Raw genomic sequence first — 18,003 nt, 5'->3', positions numbered from 1 at the left:
CCTGCAGTGTTTATAAATAGCGGCGGAAGCAGCGAGGTTGGCCTTTCGGGAAACACGTGTCGGAAAGGTGAAAGTAGCGGAGAAACTGACAGAAAAACAGGCGCTCAGACGGACGCAGGCGATCTGGGGGCAAAGCCTGGAAGGTTTTGAAATATCGACTGGGGGCGGACTCATACCGAGTCGGAGACGGACAGACTGTGATTTCTATTTAGTGACCGGTGGACAGCAGCGCGCCCTCCGCTACGGTCCGGGCTAGGACAGTCCCAGCTGTTTCCATCAGTTGTGCTCATTACCTCCGCGGCCAGATGGCGGACTACCTCATCAGCGGGGGCACCGGGTACGTCCCGGAGGACGGGCTGACCGGACAGCAGCTCTTCAGCGGCGGCGACGGGCTGACCTACAAGTAGGGGATCCGCAGGGTGCCGGCCGGGTCTGCCGAAGGGGCGCTGCGTGCGCGCTCATTAGTTTGCACCTCGGCAGCGGGCGCCAGCGGTGCGCACGTCGGTATTGCTGTAGTGAGAGTCATAGGCAGGGGCGGGGGAGCAGGTTTCAGCCGGCGACAAAACAAGCCCGTGCTGCTGCTGCTGTTAGTCGTTGACTCTCTGTTGAAATGGCCGGTGCATTGAAGTAGGATTACCTGTCAGGCAGGTGTGTGTGTGTGGGAGGGGGCGGTCCCACGCCTTCTGGGTACCTCGCTCGGATGGCTGCAGGACGCGCTCTGCTGTAACGCGGGGGGCGAACCGGGTCGTCGCCTTCGAGAACGTGTCACGGTCACGCTAGCGTGGCACACGAGTACTGTGAAGTCTGCGCCAGGCAGTAGCCAGGTGCAGCGAGGTGAAGGGGGTGGGGGCGCCCAGGCTCTTCAGGCTCCTGCTGCCGTGCGTGAGCCGTCCCAGCTACCGGTACCACCGGTCCCGATTCCGACAGGCGAGGCAGGAAGAAGCTGTTGCTCCAGCCGGTACCGGTGACCGCAGCTGAAACCCGGAGCAGATCGGATTCTGACTCCATATCCAGTCCATATACATATACTGCACCCCCAATGTACCTGCTGTATACAGTACCTCCATCTCTCTCCCCTCTCTCACAGCGACATCCTCATCCTTCCTGGCTACATCGACTTCACCGCCGACCAAGTGGTAAGTGGCTGCTGTCTGGTATTGGACGGGTTTGTTTTGGCTGGGGCTCAGCTGTGGCTGCTGGACTAACAGACTCACAGCACCCTGCTGTAGTGCTCGGCCGGCCAGCGGCTGGTCCCTCCAGTCCCGAATCCTGCTACGGGCAGCTGCTGGGTTGCTGCATTGGTCAGCTGGCCTGTAATTCGCCATCGTGAGGGAGCTGGTTGGCGTGGAAGTCTGGGGCGGAGTGGGTGTGGAGTGCTGTGGGGTTCCAGTGACCCAGGTGCTCGGTGATGAGTTCTAGCACAGCTGCAAGAATGGTTTTCGTCGCAGGTTTTGCGCTGGCATGGCTGAGCTCCGAGACCGTGCACGTGTGATCTGCTCGTTGCAGGAGTGTCTGGGCTGGGTATTGAGAGCAGCCAAGATGTTGTTTTGCCGACTGTTGATGTTTTGAGGGGGGCGAGGGTGGGCGCATGAAAACACGAGGATGATGTCGTGCTAACTGCCATCGCCAGCCGTCGGGCGCTGCGGCAGTCCACGGCCCGGGACAGTGCTCGCTTCTGAACGGCGCCATTGGTAAGATTTGTCTGTGTATCAATGCTCTGTGTGTGTGTGTGCGTGTGTGTGTGCACGCAGGACCTGACGTCGGCCCTCACCAAGCAGATCACCATGAAGACTCCGCTGGTGTCGTCGCCCATGGATACTGTTACCGAGTCCGGCATGGCCATCGCCATGGCAGTAAGTGGGGGGGGGGCGGGGAGTGTGTATATATAGTCACATGGGCTTGTGTGGGGGTGTTTCATTACGGCATTGTGGTCACAACCTGACCACCCTTCCTACGTCCGATAAAGGGTGGATTCAAGACAGGGGGGAGAGGGAGGGGTGTGTGTTCGTATAAGGCTGACCTTTAAATTCCTCGGTGTTGGTAAAAAAAAATCCTAATTTTTAAAACTGTCTTGCCCTTCCCTCAGCTCACGGGAGGGATTGGCTTCATCCACCACAACTGCACCCCGGAGTTCCAGGCCAACGAGGTTCGCAAGGTCAAGGTGAGGCCCTCTCTGTCCGGCTGGGGCTGTCCTGCCCCCCAGTGGGGCGTTCGTGACGTTCCCGGGAGCTCAGGGTTCTAACCTCCTAACGCCACGCCCTGCCCCAGCCCGTGCGCCAGGAGCTGCAGTAGGAACTGCTCTGTCACCTGTAGACCTCTCTCGCCTGCACCTGCCTCCTCCATAGCTTCTACAAGACCTGTATTGCTCTATACGCTGTATATATCCCTACAGCTGGCTCTTCTAGGCCTCTGTATGACCTGTGTGCTCTGTACACTGTATATAATCTCTATATGTGGCTCCTCTAGAGCGTCTATGTGATTTATGTTGCTCTATACGCTGTAAATATCCCTACAGCTGGCTCCATTCCAGCCTGTGTGTGACCTGTATTGCTCTATATGCTGTATATATCCCTATAGCTGGCTCTTCTATGGCCTTTTAGAGCCACCTCTTCCTTACTGGTCCCTTATTGCAATCTGGGCCTTATATAGATGATAGGTCTTTCCTGTAGCTAGCAGGGGGTCTGGAGTGCCCTTGTTCTTGCCGCTGTCTAGACGCATCCCGCCTAATAGAGCCCTCCCCTCCCTCCCCTCGCCTGGCTGCAGCGGTACGAGCAGGGGTTCATCACGGACCCCGTGGTCATGAGCCCGAGGGAGCGCGTGCTCGACGTGTTCGAGGCGAAGGCGCGCCACGGCTTCTGCGGGATCCCCATCACGGAGAGCGGGCGCATGGGCGGGCGGCTGGTCGGCATCATCTCCTCCCGCGACATCGACTTCCTGAAGGAGGAGGAGCACAGCCTGCCGCTCAGCGAGGTGGGCGGGGCCAGCCGGGTCTGGGGTGTGTCGGGGGGTGGGGTCAGTTGTGTGTGGGCGGGGTGGCGGTGGTAAGGGGGTGGGGTCAGTTGTGTGTGGGCGGGGTGGCGGTGGTAAGGGGGTGGGGTCAGTTGTGTGTGGGCGGGGTGGCGGTGGTAAGGGGGTGGGGTCAGTTGTGTGTGGGCGGGGTGACGGTGGTAAGGGGGCGGGGTCAGTTGTGTGTGGGCGGGGTGACGATGGTAAGGGGGCGGGGTCAGTTGTGTGTGGGCGGGGTGACGGCGGTAAGGGGGCGGGGTCAGTCGTGTGTGGGCGGGGTTACCGGGCACCTGGGGGAGAGGTGGTTGACCTTGCAGGGGGATGGGGTACAGGGGGGGGGCTGAGGCGCTATTTCATCATCTGACGTCCCGTGCCGTGGCTCTCTGTCCAGGTGATGACGAAGCGCGAGGACCTGGTCGTGGCGCCAGCTGGCGTGACCCTGAAGGAGGCCAACGAGATACTGCAGCGGAGCAAGAAAGGTGGGCCACCGGGAAGTGGGGGTGCTGCTGCACAAGGGGTAATAGTGGGGAAAAGGGGGTGCTGCTGAGCGTAGTTGGGGTGACAGTGGGACGTGAGGCGCTGCTGTGCGTTGGTGGGATGAGAATGGGAAAGGGGTGCTGCTGTTCAAGGGGTAACACTGGGGAAAGGGGGTGCTGCTGAGCGTAGTCGGGGTGACAGTGGGATGTGAGGCGCTGCTGTGCGTTGGTGGGGTGAGAATGGGAAAGGGGTGCTGCTGTTCAAGGGGTAACAGTGGGGAAAGAGGGCGCAGGATGACCATGGGAAATGGGGTGCTACTGCTCATGGCTCCCCCCTCTCCCCCCACCCCCAGGGAAGCTGCCCATCGTCGACGAGGAGGACAACCTGGTGGCCATCATCGCGCGCACCGACCTCAAGAAGAACCGCGACTTCCCGCTGGCGGCGAAGGACAGCCGCAAGCAGCTCCTGTGCGGCGCGGCCATCGGCACGCACGCGGACGACCGCTACCGGCTGGACCTGCTGGCGCAGGCGGGGGTGGACGTGGTCGTGCTGGTGAGGGGCAGAGGGCGGAGAGGGGCAGGGGGGGTCCGGGGGCGAGACAGACAGACAGACAGACAGACAGGGCGCGTCTCACGCGTTTGTGTGCTTGTGTCGTGCCTGCAGGACTCCTCGCAGGGGAACTCCATCTTCCAGATCAACATGATCAAGTACATCAAGGAGAAATACCCCCAGCTGCAGGTCATCGGGGGCAACGGTCAGTGCTTCTGCCCCACTACCCCGACGCACCCCGTCTCTCTCCCTCTCTGAAGGGCCACAGAGTCACTGTCCCTCCTCTACTTCCATCGGAAAGCACTTATATTTGTTTCGCGCTTCAGTTACCCAGTCGTAACGCAAGTTCATCATCACTCTTTTGTTGGTCACCTTTCGTCAGTAGCTGCCTGGCACCCCAGTAACAGGAGTCCCACCAACCCCAGCTCCTCCCCGTTTCCAACAACAGCTGGGACTCACCCCTCTCTCTTTCTCCTCCGCCTCCTCGCTCTCAGTGGTGACAGCCGCCCAGGCGAAGAATCTGATCGACGCCGGGGTTGATGCCCTGAGGGTGGGAATGGGCAGCGGCTCCATCTGCATCACGCAGGAAGGTGAGTCGGTCCGGACCAATCGGGAGGCTACGCCCCTCGCCCCTCCCCCCCCTCCCCACCAATCAGGGCCCCCCGGGTCTGCTGCTCTTGGCCAATGGGAGTCCACCTGCCAGCAGCTCCCTCCCAGGCAGTCTTCAATATCCCACCAATCGGGGACCTCTATTCCTGCAGTCCACCAATCAGGTTCGAGGCCAACCCAGACTTGAGCTTTGACCACCTTCCCTCGCCAAGGAGATCCTTCCAAGAAATCTACCGTTTGTCCTCTTTATTTGTGTCGGCCAGTCAGAACCCAGCTGCTTTCAGCCCTGTTCTCTCTGTCTGTCTTCACTCTCTGCCCCTTTCCTCCTCTCTCTCACTGTACGTCTCTGTCTCTCTCTCTCTCTCTAGCGCCCCCGTGTGTCCCTCCTGATATAAAGCTCCACAGCCCCAAAACCCCATCCTCCGTATCGGGATACTCCAGTAAGTCCCTCCTGCTCCCCACCTCTGGCAGTGCCCTGATTGGCCCGGCTCTTGCACTGTCCCCAGCCTGCTGCACTGATTGGTCCATGGCTGTACCTTTTTGTTTGTAGAAGTAGACGCTGGCCTGGGGTTTTGAGGTTTTGGATGCTTGTCAGTACCACTAATCTGCCAATCACACCATGTGCCCCGCCCCCATCCCTCACTAACCTGTCCCTCATTGGTCCTTTCTTTCACGGAACCAGCCAATCGCTGGTCACGCTGCTCCATCAGGGGCGGGCACCCTTTGCCCCAGAGCGCAGAGTTCCTGCAGGTGTTAACAGGCACCTTTCAATTAGCACCTGATTAAATCCCGATGAACGCTGCTGATCCTCTTAATTGGATTAATTAAATCATTAAGGTAGGAGATGGTGTGTCCATCGATGCCCATCGTTTTCTGCTTAACGGATGTTTCATTCTTTCATTCTGCTCTGTAAAGGCATTGTTCTGTACTCCTAATGTGCGCCTTGCCTTTCTGGTTTTTATATTTATTAATGAGTTTTACTTGTACTGTTTCCTACTGTACTTGAGCTTTTTTTTAAAAAAATGACTTAATGTATTATGGTGTGTTCTGTAGGCAGGTGGAGGTCTGATGAGCAGATGCTCTTATTTCAATGCACTGAAAACTGAGAGTAACCACAGAGCTCTGAGATTTAAGGGGTGCCCTCCCTGCTCACCTCAATTCTCACCTCCCCCCCTCCCCACCACCACTAACTGTGTTTGTCCAGTGCTGTCGGTCTCTGTCCCTCTCACTGTCCAGTCAGTTACTCTAATTGCTGTGTGCTGCACTGTGTAACCCTTTTACAGACGTCCTCCTCTTCCTCTTTATTCAACATATTGCCCTGTTTAAAGGTTTTCGGCCAATAAAGCTGCAAGTCATATCAGGAGAATGTGATCTTCAGCTCTCGAGTCATTCCTGTCCCCTCCCCTTAGCTTCCTGAGTTAGTCTGTAGTTGGTACCTGCCTTCCTCACCAGCTTCTCCACACCATCCAACCGACGGGACACGTCTCTCCCACACGGGTTCCGTTGTGCCAGACTCTCACCCTACATCTGCCTGGTCCGTCACTAACAGGCATGCCCCCCGCCCCGCTGAGGTGTCCCTCACAATAACACACTGACCCCTGAAGTCACAGTGATGGACACTGCTCACCGGCCCGCTGACCTGACTGTCCACCCCTCTGCCTCTCCCTACTGGACACCGCTGACCTGACTGTCCACCCCTCTGCCTCTCCCTACTGGACACCGCTGACCTGACTGTCCACCACTCTGCCTCTCCCTACTGGACAGTGCTGACCTGACTGTCCACCACTCTGCCTCTCCCTAATGGACACCGCTGACCTGACTGTCCACCCCACCTCCTCCCTCTACTGGACACCGCTGACCTGACTGTCCACCCCACCTCCTCCTTCTACTGGACACCGCTGACCTGACTGTCCACCCCTCTGCCTCTCCCTACTGGACACCGCTGACCTGACTGTCCACCACTCTTCCTCTCCCTACTGGAAACCGCTGACCTGACTGTCCACCCCTCTGCCTCTCCCTACTGGACACCGCTGACCCGACTGTCCACCCTTCTTGGTCTCGCCCCCTGACTCCCTGCTGTGTCCTGCCCAGTGCTGGCGTGTGGCCGCCCCCAGGCCACGGCGGTCTACAAGGTGTCGGAGTACGCCCGGCGGTTCGGGGTGCCGGTCATCGCAGACGGCGGGATCCAGACGGTCGGCCACATCGCCAAGGCGCTGGCTCTCGGAGCCTCCACAGGTGCGTCCGCCCCGCGCGCGCGGATGTCTGTGCTCTGCTAAGCACCAGCGTCCTGAATTTACTCTTCCAGCACTTGAGTAATTATCCTGACACTCGTACAGCGCTTGTCTGGACTCTCCACGCAGAGCGCTTTACAGGGAAGGACGAATCCCACTAACACCACCAGTGTGCAGCCCCACCTGGATGATGCTCCAGTCCGCTCCCCACACACCAGCTCTCAGTGGGGAGGAGAGCAGAGTGATGAAGCCACTTCAGAGAAGGGGGGTTATTAGGAGGCCATGACTGGTAAAGGCCAGGGGGAGATTTGTCCAGGACACTGGGGTTACACCCCTACTCTTTTCTGGAAATGCCCTGGGATTTTTAGTGACCACAGAGAGTCAGGACCTCTCATCCGAAGGACAGCGCCTGTTTACAGTACAGTGTCCCCGTCACTATACTGGGGCATTAGGACCCACACAGACCGCAGGGTGAGCTCTGGGAACAGGGATAAGCGCGTGGTCCGCTGTGGGTCACTCCCTCCCCCGAGCCTCCGTCAAAGCCTGCTCTTCTCTAACCCGAGTCTCTCTCCCCGGCCCCCCCAGTGATGATGGGCTCCCTGCTGGCCGCCACCTCCGAGGCTCCGGGGGAGTACTTCTTCTCCGACGGGATCCGGCTGAAGAAGTACCGCGGCATGGGCTCGCTGGACGCCATGGACAAGAACCTGGGCTCGCAGACCCGCTACTTCAGGTGCCGACCCGGCCCGGGCCCGGCCCGGGCCCGGCTCTGGGCCGGCCAGTTGTCCGACCGTCCGATCTCCTGTCCGTCTCTCTGCAACAGGAGCGGACTCCAGCCGCTGGGAATTGTGGGCCTTCCTGTGATTTCCTTGGAAGTGCGTTAGTACGGCTGCACCCTGGGCCGAGCCACGCTGTCTCCCTCCCTCCTTCATCTGGACCGTCGTCTCCTTCACGTTCTCCCCCTGCCTCTCTCTTTCGATACGGTCGGCTCTCTCCTTCTTGCCTGAACGCCCTCTCCCTCTCCCCTCAGCGAGTCCGATAAGATCAAGGTGGCCCAGGGCGTGTCGGGGGCGATCCAGGACAAGGGCTCCATCCACAAGTTCGTCCCCTACCTGCTGGTCGGTATCCAGCACTCCTGCCAGGATATCGGAGCCAAGAGCCTCACCCAGCTCAGGTCAGAGGACGGACAGACCAAGGACAGTGTGAGACCACAGGGCTCTCAGAGACACAAGAGACACGCATGTAAAACAAACATTTTAAAGCATAGAAAGGGACTGTCTGAGTATCTTTTTAATAACTGGTCCCACATGCCACAGTAATAAATGCCCCTCCCTGTGACTCTCTTTTCCTTTCTCTGTCGCAGGGCCATGATGTACTCGGGGGATCTGAAGTTTGAAAAGAGGACGTCATCTGCCCAGGTGGAAGGAGGCGTACACAGCCTGCACAGGTGAGCTTCCCTCTCTGATCCTGTTCAGCCAGGCCCATCTTTCTCTCTCCCATCACTTTCAAAGAGCTTTGGGCTGTCCCGATTGGCCAGCGGGAAGCAGGGCTGCAGCCGTTCTGATTGGCCGGGGAGCAGCAGGGCTGCAGCTGTTCTGATTGGCCGGGGAGCTGCAGGGCTGCAGCGTGGACTAAAAGTCTGGTTCAGTTCTGTACTCTACAGCATAAATAAGATTTTTTGAGTCAAATTGTTATTTCTCGAATGGGGATTTTTTTTTATTTTGTGCATCCGAGGATCCTGTTGGTTCTGGGGCCTGCAGTCTGGGGGTTACTGTGTCTTCTACAGGTGAACCAGAGTACGATGTTGTTTATTGACAATCTCACTCTCTCTCACTCTTTCAGCTATGAGAAGCGTCTGTTCTGAGCACCACAGTGGGAGTGCAGGAGGAGAGAAGGGGGTGTGTCTGGGAGGAGAGATTTGCACAGTTCTCCTGCTTCCACTGATCCCTCGTTTCCTCTCCCTGTCTTCCCAGCATATTCCCAGTCTTCCCAGTATATTCCAGCCCAGCCTTCAGCCCGCTCCTGGCCCTCGCGTGCACGGAGCAGGGGAGCGCGTTACTGGGAAAGGAGACGAGTGGCGGGGAGTGGGACTGTTAGAGGGGGTTGTTTTCTGCTGGGTGTGTGTGTTTGCACACGCGTGTGGGTGGCGTGTGCCGTGCATGCAGCCGTGTGTTCGCGTGACACTTGCGGTAGCGGTGGCCGCAGTTCTGTTACTGTACCAGACCCCTGCCACTGTTCTCAGCCCACCGCCGTATTGAAAAGGGCGGACTTGAATAAATCTGCCACCCTGCTATTTTTCCACGAGCTCCTGTTGTTGGTCTGCAGTTAATTTGGTCATTTTTCGAGTGAGGGTGCAGAGGCTGTCTCCCACCTCTTCTGCACCCTGTGTCATCCAGGCCTTTCCCCTGGCTGCTGGGTCTGTGCGTTTGCCTCAACACCCACAGCGATGAGTCTGCAGCTTCACGGCCGATTTCATTTGTCTGCTTGCTTGTTAGGACTCACTTATGCAGTTTCTGTGGTCAGTAGTGAGAGGGCCTCTGCTGTCAGGTACCTTTCACAGTTTCCAGCAGCTTCAGCACACATCTTTACTCAACCTTTTCTCAGCTAGCAGGAGTGACACTGTAACGGGCGTGCCCACACTGGGGGGTGACATGATCAGGCGTGCCCACACTGGGGGGTGACACGATCAGGCAGGCCCTAGTGCATGACTGCTGCTGCAGCAGAAACACCCACTTTGTCCAGCTCTCCCCACACTGCTGCAGGACACAGGAGCTGAAGGCCATCCTGTGTATTCAACACACCGGTCCTGTGAGAAAGGGATACTTTATTGATGCTTATTAAATACACCTGTTTAACACACAGCGAACAGCTACCAAGTGACATGAGACACTGACACACAGAGACCCTGCAGGCTGGCCTTGTGGGCAGAGTTGAGCAGGATCACAGCGACACCATGCCTGTGGGAGTGAGGGACCTGGATCTCGACACACGTGGAAGGAGGGACACAGACAGGCCTCTCTCCTGGAGCTGAAGCACGGCTGTTCTCCCACGCAAACCAGGGGCCAGCTCGTCTGCTTGCAAGTGGCTGAAGTGCTTTAACGTTCCTGGTTAAACCCTGAGTGGAGTTTAATACTTCGACAGTTCCTTGCGGTTGTGCTGAGCCCAAGCTGCAGGACAGCCCCAGGGGCATGATGGGCCGGTCAGGGGCCCCTCCCGCCCGGATACCTTCCTCGTGTCCCCCTGGGCGGCGCTGGCCGCACCACTTCCTGTGTGCGTGTGTGGACCCCCCCCCCCACCCTCGGGCCTCAGTCCGCGTCGGTCCTGACGACGGGAGGCGGGATCAAGCCGGCCGCCACGATCCGCCGCTCACTGCACAGGAAGTTGAAGGTGGCGCAGGCGTTGGGCTGGAGAGAGGGGGGGGGGGAGGGGGTAGAAAGCATGAGGTGGGGTAAAATAAAGAGGTATTTTCATCAACTAGAGCTTCATCACAAGCCCTGATGAAGGCCTGCACTTAATTACAGCAAACAGAGTCTCCTCTTTGTCCCCATCATTATTTCACTAACCCCAAATGCACCTGTCTAGAAGCAGAACAGCTATCTGATGTGGGTGAGGGTCAGCGGACGGCACAGAGAGCAGACCCTGCGCAGGCTGGCGTTGTGCATCCTGATTCTGCCCGTGCGAAAGGACACGCCAGCCCTCAGCCGATGCGATCAAGCCTGATACACATTTCTCGTCGCACGAGTCCTCATCCAAAATAAGTCTCACGACTTGCTTCTTCAAAAAGAAGTCTTGAGCCTCTCCCAGTCTGGCCTGTTTTCTATCACCCATTTCGCACGGCGCTGCTGGGAAGACATGCCCATCGAAGCCCTGCTGTAACTGCCTGTAGAAACTACAGTTCCCACGGGGCCGCTGTCTCGGGATCTGGGATTAGCACAGTTTAGTCCGGATGAACGGAACAGGTCAAGTGCGATTTGTAAGATGGCAGCTTCTTCCTCTGAACAACTGCAACGCCCCACACTCCCCGTCCGCCATGTGTCCCCATGTCCAGCAGCTGCCCACCCCGCCTCACCGTGTCCTGGACCTCCACCGCGATCCCCTTCCTCCTCATGAATGCCAGAACCTGCGGGTCGAGGCGCTCCACGCTGGCCCCTGTCCCCAGGACCAGGATCTCTGGGACCAGAGAGAGAGAGACGGTGCTGCAGCAGTGTGACGGACACAGGGTCTTACACAGAGGTGCTGTTCTCCTGCACTGCCACATAGGGGCGGTACAGACACCGTACAGGTACGACAGTGCACTCAATTCAATTCAATTCAATTCAAGGTGCTTTATTAGCATGACCGATGGGTACAATCAGTGTTGCCAAAGCAAATAAAAATAATAAAATTAACATAGAACAAAGCAAAAATAGAAGTAATATAAAATCTACAGACGTTACAGACATTTACAACAAAGACATATTATAAAATACTGACATATACTGTAGGCAGCTGGAGCATTATTAGGAGACGGACTCACTGTTCCTCAGGCTGTGACAGGAGATCACATACTGGGCTGCCAGATCAACTGAGTTCCCTCCTCCCTCTCCCAGTAGGATTGGGACCTGTTGTGGTTTTGGCAGGTGTGGGAACTCTGGGATTAGATTTCTGAATTTCGGGAAGAATGTTTCTCTAATCCCAGAGTATCTGTCACAGTGCAGTAGGAAGTGCACCTCTGTCTCTATTTCTTCCCGCTGGCAGTGGGAGCACAGCCTGTCCTCTCTGGGCAGCCAGGTCTGCCTGTGTCGCCCAGTTTCTATGGCCAGGTTGTGGTCACTGAGCCTGTACTTCGTCAGGGTCTGTTTCTGTTTGTTATTTTTTATTTTGGTCAAATATTCAGCTAGTGTGTATTGTCTGTTTAAGGTTCTGTAGCATTCCAGTTTATGTTGTGTTTGTGTGTGTGTGTCCCAGTGTGTGAGATATTGCTGTTTGATCTGTGCTGTGATGTGGTTGAGTCTGGGTTGTGGTGCTCTAGCAGTGCTGTCCTGAGGCTGGTTAGTGTTGGTGTGGCTCAGGTCGGTGAGCCTCAGGACCAGCTGGCTCAGGGGGCTCTGTTTTGGGCTCAGCTCTTGGCTCAGCAGGGCTTTGTGGTGGTAGGAATTTTGGTCGCTGTTTTTTAGGTGTAGCCAATACTTTAATACTCTTTTCTGTATGTTTATCAATAGTGGGTACTGGCCTAATTCGGCCCTGCACCCGTTGTTAGGAGTTTTTCTCTGCACACGGAGTATGATTCTACAGATCTCCATGTGCAGAGTTTCTGTGGGGTGTTTGTCCCATTGGGTGTAATCCTGGTCTGTGAGGGGACCCCACACTTCACTGCCGTATAGGGCAATGGGTTGGATTACACTTTCAAATATTTGGAGCCAGATTCTTGTTGGTGGGTTGATGTTGAAGAGCCTCCTTCTTATTGCGTAGAAAGCCCTGAGTGCCTTCTCCCTCAGTGCCTTCACTGCCAGGTCAAAACTCCCGGAAGAGCTGATGGTGAGACCGAGATATGTGTAGCTGGATGTGTGCTCCAATGTGTTGTTGTTCAGTGTGAATTTGTACCTGTTTCCCTGAGGTCTGGCTTTCTTCTGGAAAACCATAACTCTGGTCTTGTCCAGATTGACTGTCAGTGCCCAGGTCTGACAGTACTGCTCCAGCAGTGCCAGGTTCTGCTGCAGCCCCTGTTCTGTGGGCGACAGCAGGACCAGGTCATCTGCGTAGAGCAGGAACTTGATTTCTGTGTCATGTAGTGTAAGACCAGGAGCTGCAGACTGCTCCAACATTCCTGCTAATTCATTGATATAGATATTGAACAGTGTTGGGCTCAGGCTGCAGCCCTGTCTCACCCCGCGGCCTTGGGTGAAGAATTTAGTCCTTTTGTTTCCAATTTTCACTGCACATTTGCTCTCTGAATACATTGATTTAATTATGTCGTACACTTTGCCCCCTATGCCACTTTGGAGTAGTTTATAAAACAATCTCTCATGCCAAATCGAGTCAAATGCTTTTTTGAAATCGACAAAGCAGGCAAAAATTTTTCCTTTGTGTTTTTGGTGGACGTGTTTGTCTATCAGTGTGTGTAGGGTGTAAATGTGATCAGATGTGCGGTGATCTGGCAAGAAGCCAATCTGACTTTTACTCAGGACATTGTGTTCGGTAAGGAAGGCCAGTATTCGTGTGTTCAGGATACTGCGGGCTCTCTCTCTCACCTATCCTGGGCTCCAGCAGGTGGAACAGGGCCAGGCTCTCTTCACAGATGTCTTTGTAACTGCCCACCTGCAGGGGGAGACAGAGAGAGAGAGAGGTAGTAACAGGGGAGAAACACAGAAACAAGAAGGCAGAGAGACAGTCCCGCACTGAGCAGTTCAGTACACACTCCCTACAGACACTGACATTCCACTGCAGGATGGCAGGGGGCAGCAGAGCACAGGGTCCGAGCACTCGGTTCCCGTCCACCACGAACCCCCGGGGGCTGTAGCTCTGGATCAAAGCCGCACCCCCTTCCTTTTGCAGAACCGACACCGAGGTCCGCTGGTACAGCTCATCATCGCTGGGGGTCAACCTGTGAGAGCGGCTGAGGGGGGGGCTGAGAGACACGTGGAGAAAACAGAGGGAGAGGAGAGAGTGGAAGGAAGGCGTGATGGAAAGGAGAGATGAGAGGGGAGAGAGAAACAACACAAGAACAAAGAAGCCGTCAGTTATAATACTGAGAAAGTCTGATAACCCAGTAGAATGTGCCAAAATTCAGAAGTCAAAAATACTTTAAAAAAAGTCTATACTGCAATTGCACACAGACCTCCAGCTTAACAAAATCCGCGTTCGGGCAGCTCGTTTCAGATTTTGATCCCCAAAAGCGATGAAGAGATCTCCTACGGCATGAGATCCTTTTACAGTACCGGGAACATTTCAGTCGAACTCACTCAGAACTTTAACAACCAAATCAATAACCAAGGTCGGTCCCGCACAGGAGCGCAGAAACCCGTCTGGAAGTCCACCTGATCTCTCCAGGCGCAGAACGAATGCGAGCGCTAACGAAGGTCAAACAGTGTTGAAAAGCGCGTTTGTAGTGTTACTACAAAAGCGCAGACGCACACCGCGATAGGAGCGTCTTACCTTGTGGTAGCGGGCAGCGCCCCCCGTCCAAGCCGAAGACCGGGCGCCGAACCGCGGGACAGCAGCCGAACGCACCCCGCCAGCGCCATGGCTCCTCCAGCACGGAACCGCACGACAGCCGAGGAGGCCGGAGGGAAGAGATTTACTGCGGCACACACTGCGGGGGCCGGCGGAAGAGACGGAGGGCCGATGGGAAGGTGGAGGAGCGTCGACGTTGACGTAAAGCGGTTGGTGCTGCCCCCTACTGGCACGAAAATGAACTCGCCTTGGCTAAAATAATACGGGCTCTGCTTTGAGCGTCGAAGACAGATCGTCTCGTCCAAAATCATTTCGCTGTGTGCTTAGTGCTAATAATAATAATAATAATAATAATAATAATAATAATAATAATAATAATAATAATTGCTTACACTTATATAGCGCTTTTCTGGACACTCCACTCAAAGCGCTTTAGAGGTAATGGGGATCCCCTCCACCACCACCAGTGTGCAGCCCCACCTGGAGTTCCTTCTAAAGGAACGTTTTCTAAAACTAATAGCAAAATGGCCAACACGAATGTTCTTAATGTTCAGCTTCTGTCCCACTGCAGAGCCTCTGACTCCACACACATCTGCACTCTGCACAGTCTACCATGTTTTTTCCCCTCACTACTACATATTGATTGTTCCTGTTGTTACTATTGATTATGTCTGTACTGTACTGTCTACACTGTGTGGTGTTGTCTGTTGTAGTGTCTGTCCCGAGAGATCAACGCGATTAAGAATTCCAATGTACGTGTACACATGGCCATAATCAACCAATAATAATAATAATAATTGCTTACACGTATATAGCGCTTTTCTGGACATTCCACTCAAAGCGCATATATAGAGGTGTAGAGGTCTAAGTTCACGAGTGTGCGCAGTGTAGAAGTGTAAGTTCACGAGTGTGTGCAGTGTAGAAGTGTAAGTTCACGAGTGTGTGCAGTGTAAAGGGTGTAAGTTCACAAGTGTACCCAGTGTAGAAGTGTAAGTTCACGAGTGTGCGCAGTATAGGGGTGTAAGTTCATCAGTGTGCGGGGTGAAGATGTGTATGTTCACGAGTGTGTGCAGTATAGGGGTTTGTAAGTTCACGAGTGTGCCCAGTGAAGAGGTGTAAATTCACGAGTGTGTGCAGTGTAGAAGTGTAAGTTCACGAGTGTGTGCAGTGTAAAGGGTGTAAGTTCACAAGTGTACCCAGTGTAGAAGTGTAAGTTCACGAGTGTGCGCAGTATAGGGGTGTAAGTTCATCAGTGTGCGGGGTGAAGATGTGTATGTTCACGAGTGTGTGCAGTATAGGGGTTTGTAAGTTCACGAGTGTGCCCAGTGAAGAGGTGTAAATTCACGAGTGTGTGCAGTGTAGAAGTGTAAGTTCACGAGTGTGTTCAGTGTAAAGGGTGTAAGTTCACAAGTGTACCCAGTGTAGAAGTGTAAGTTCACGAGTGTGCGCAGTATAGGGGTGTAAGTTCATCAGTGTGCGCGGTGAAGATGTATATGTTCACGAGTGTGTGCAGTATAGGGGTTTGTAAGTTCACGAGTGTGCCCAGTGAAGAGGTGTAAATTCACGAGTGTGCCCAGTGTAGAAGTGTAAGTTCACAAGTGTGCACAGTGAAGAGATGTAAGTTCACAAGTGTGTGCAGTGAAGAGATGTAAGTTCACAAGTGTGTGCAGTGAAGAGATGTAAGTTCACAAGTGTGCGCAGTGAAGAGATGTAAGTTCACAAGTGTGTGCAGTGAAGAGATGTAAGTTCACAAGTGTGTGCAGTACAGGGGTGTAAGTTCACAAGTGTGTGCAGTACAGGGGTGTAAGTTCGTCAGTGTGCGCAGTGAAGAGGTGTAAATTCACGAGTGTGCCCAGTGTGGAAGTGTAAGTTCACAAGTGTGCGCAGTGAAGAGGTGTAAATTCACGAGTGTGCCCAGTGTGGAAGTGTAAGTTCACAAGTGTGCGCAGTGAAGAGATGTAAGTTCACAAGTGTGTGCAGTGAAAAGATGTAAGTTCACAAGTGTGCGCAGTGAAGAGATGTAAGTTCACAAGTGTGTGCAGTGAAGAGATGTAAGTTCACAAGTGTGTGCAGTGAAGAGATGTAAGTTCACAAGTGTGTGCAGTGAAGAGATGTAAGTTCACAAGTGTGTGCAGTACAGGGGTGTAAGTTCGTCAGTGTGCGCAGTGAAGAGGTGTAAATTCACGAGTGTGCCCAGTGTGGAAGTGTAAGTTCACAAGTGTGCGCAGTGAAGAGATGTAAGTTCACAAGTGTGCGCAGTGAAGAGATGTAAGTTCACGAGTGTGTGCAGTACAGGGGTGTAAGTTCGTCAGTGTGCGCAGTGAAGAGGTGTAAATTCACGAGTGTGCCCAGTGTAGAAGTATAAGTTCACAAGTGTGCGCAGTGAAGAGATGTAAGTTCACAAGTGTGCGCAGTAAAGAGATGTAAGTTCACAAGTGTGTGCAGTGAAAAGATGTAAGTTCACAAGTGTGCGCAGTGAAGAGATGTAAGTTCACAAGTGTGTGCAGTGAAGAGATGTAAGTTCACAAGTGTGTGCAGTGAAGAGATGTAAGTTCACAAGTGTGTGCAGTACAGGGGTGTAAGTTCGTCAGTGTGCGCAGTGAAGAGGTGTAAATTCACGAGTGTGCCCAGTGTGGAAGTGTAAGTTCACAAGTGTGCGCAGTGAAGAGATGTAAGTTCACAAGTGTGCGCAGTGAAGAGATGTAAGTTCACGAGTGTGTGCAGTACAGGGGTGTAAGTTCGTCAGTGTGCGCAGTGAAGAGGTGTAAATTCACGAGTGTGCCCAGTGTAGAAGTATAAGTTCACAAGTGTGCGCAGTGAAGAGATGTAAGTTCACAAGTGTGTGCAGTACAGGGGTGTAAGTTCGTCAGTGTGCGCGGTGAAGGGTGTACGTGTAGGTGTGGGAGTGTTCCCGGAGCAGCTGTTGGTGTGTGCCCCGCTTGGCCAGCGTGAGTAAACAGGCTCTTCCAGTCTCTCTTCCCTCTTCGGTCGAAAGCAGAAGTGAGTGGCGAGGTGCCAAGGGGAACAGGGAGAGAGAGACTTGGCCTGCCTGGCACACGGCGCCACGGAGCTGGAAGAGTCTGCAGCACAAAGCAGAGTCCCGGCAGAGGCGGGCAGTGGGTCCCCAGTGGGTTTAGGCGAAGCTGGTGAGGCGTGCAGGACGGCACATCAGGAGATCCTCTGTCACGGGTTCGCCTTTCCAAGCTCAGCCTCCCCCTCGGGCCGTGATCAGAGCTGGCCTGGGTGGGGGCAGGCGGGCGTCATTTGTGTCGCTGACTCCTTTCCCAGGAGTAAATGCTTTCCATCCTGAAGGTGCCGCGGTCCCAATGTGTCCGTTAGAAATTGTCAGCTGCTGAGGTGGAGTTCAACCGGTTCACCTCAATTAAAACGGAAATGGTTCAGGCTGAAAGACTGGGGTTTAGTGCTGTATCTTATACATAGCTGAAAGAGGACAGTCAAATCCAGGTATGTTATCTATATGTAAAACTTAGATCTTACAGCATAGGAAACATGTACTACAGACAGACAGCAGAACAACAGAGAGTAAGAAACCCAGACAGACAGAAGAACCACAGACAGACAGCAGAACCACAGACACCCAGAACCTCAGGCATATAGACTGACCCCCAGGCCATTCAGTTCCCCAGGTCTGGTCAGTGTTCCATACACCGATTGACTCTCACAGTACTGAGCACAGCCCATTACACTGAGTGACTCTCTCACAGTACTGACCACTGCCCATTACACTGAGCCACCGTCTCACTGTACTGACCACTGCCCATTACACTGAGTGACCGTCTCACAGTACCGACCACTATCTGTTACACTGAGTGACTGTCTCACAGAACTGACCACTGGCCATTACACTGAGTGACCGTCTCACTGTACTGACCACTGGCCGTTACACTGAGTGACCGTCTCACTGTACTGACCACTGGCCGTTACACTGAGCGACCGTCTCACAGTACTGACCACTGGCCAT

General features: G+C 54.5%; 2 protein-coding genes across 5 annotated transcripts; one reads left to right on the top strand and one right to left on the bottom strand.

Annotated features, from left to right (window-relative positions):
• Positions 1 to 39: 39 nt before the first annotated feature.
• On the top strand, positions 40 to 9,173 carry impdh2 (IMP (inosine 5'-monophosphate) dehydrogenase 2). Of its 4 annotated transcripts, none has more exons than XM_088637113.1 (15): positions 40 to 403; positions 1,088 to 1,136; positions 1,752 to 1,853; positions 2,087 to 2,161; positions 2,764 to 2,970; positions 3,398 to 3,485; positions 3,836 to 4,035; positions 4,147 to 4,237; positions 4,527 to 4,622; positions 5,010 to 5,081; positions 6,733 to 6,876; positions 7,458 to 7,602; positions 7,900 to 8,043; positions 8,233 to 8,316; positions 8,843 to 9,173. In XM_088637113.1, exons 1-15 carry the CDS (start codon positions 306 to 308, stop codon positions 8,964 to 8,966), a joined length of 1,719 nt encoding a protein of 572 aa, XP_088493239.1. In that variant the 5' UTR covers positions 40 to 305; the 3' UTR covers positions 8,967 to 9,173. The 4 variants fall into 4 exon arrangements, with proteins under 4 accessions (XP_088493239.1, XP_088493241.1, XP_088493240.1 ...); XM_088637115.1 differs by having other exon boundaries at positions 41 to 403; positions 8,712 to 9,173; XM_088637114.1 differs by lacking the exon at positions 5,010 to 5,081 and having other exon boundaries at positions 41 to 403.
• A 503-nt stretch (positions 9,174 to 9,676) lies between these two features.
• ndufaf3 (NADH:ubiquinone oxidoreductase complex assembly factor) lies at positions 9,677 to 14,161 on the bottom strand. Its single transcript, XM_088637122.1, has 5 exons — positions 14,004 to 14,161; positions 13,284 to 13,476; positions 13,100 to 13,166; positions 10,939 to 11,039; positions 9,677 to 10,273 (listed from the first exon to the last, which is right to left on the bottom strand). Exons 1-5 carry the CDS (start codon positions 14,090 to 14,092, stop codon positions 10,175 to 10,177), a joined length of 549 nt encoding a protein of 182 aa, XP_088493248.1. The 5' UTR covers positions 14,093 to 14,161; the 3' UTR covers positions 9,677 to 10,174.
• Between the last annotated feature and the right edge of the window lie 3,842 nt (positions 14,162 to 18,003).

The sequence above is a fragment of the Lepisosteus platostomus genome, chromosome 6 (assembly GCF_059453375.1).
Source record: "Lepisosteus platostomus isolate fLepPlt1 chromosome 6, fLepPlt1.hap1, whole genome shotgun sequence".
NCBI lineage: Eukaryota > Metazoa > Chordata > Actinopteri > Semionotiformes > Lepisosteidae > Lepisosteus > Lepisosteus platostomus.
Note: the sequence above shows the minus strand (reverse complement) of the source record. Positions and strands in the feature narration are given on the sequence as shown.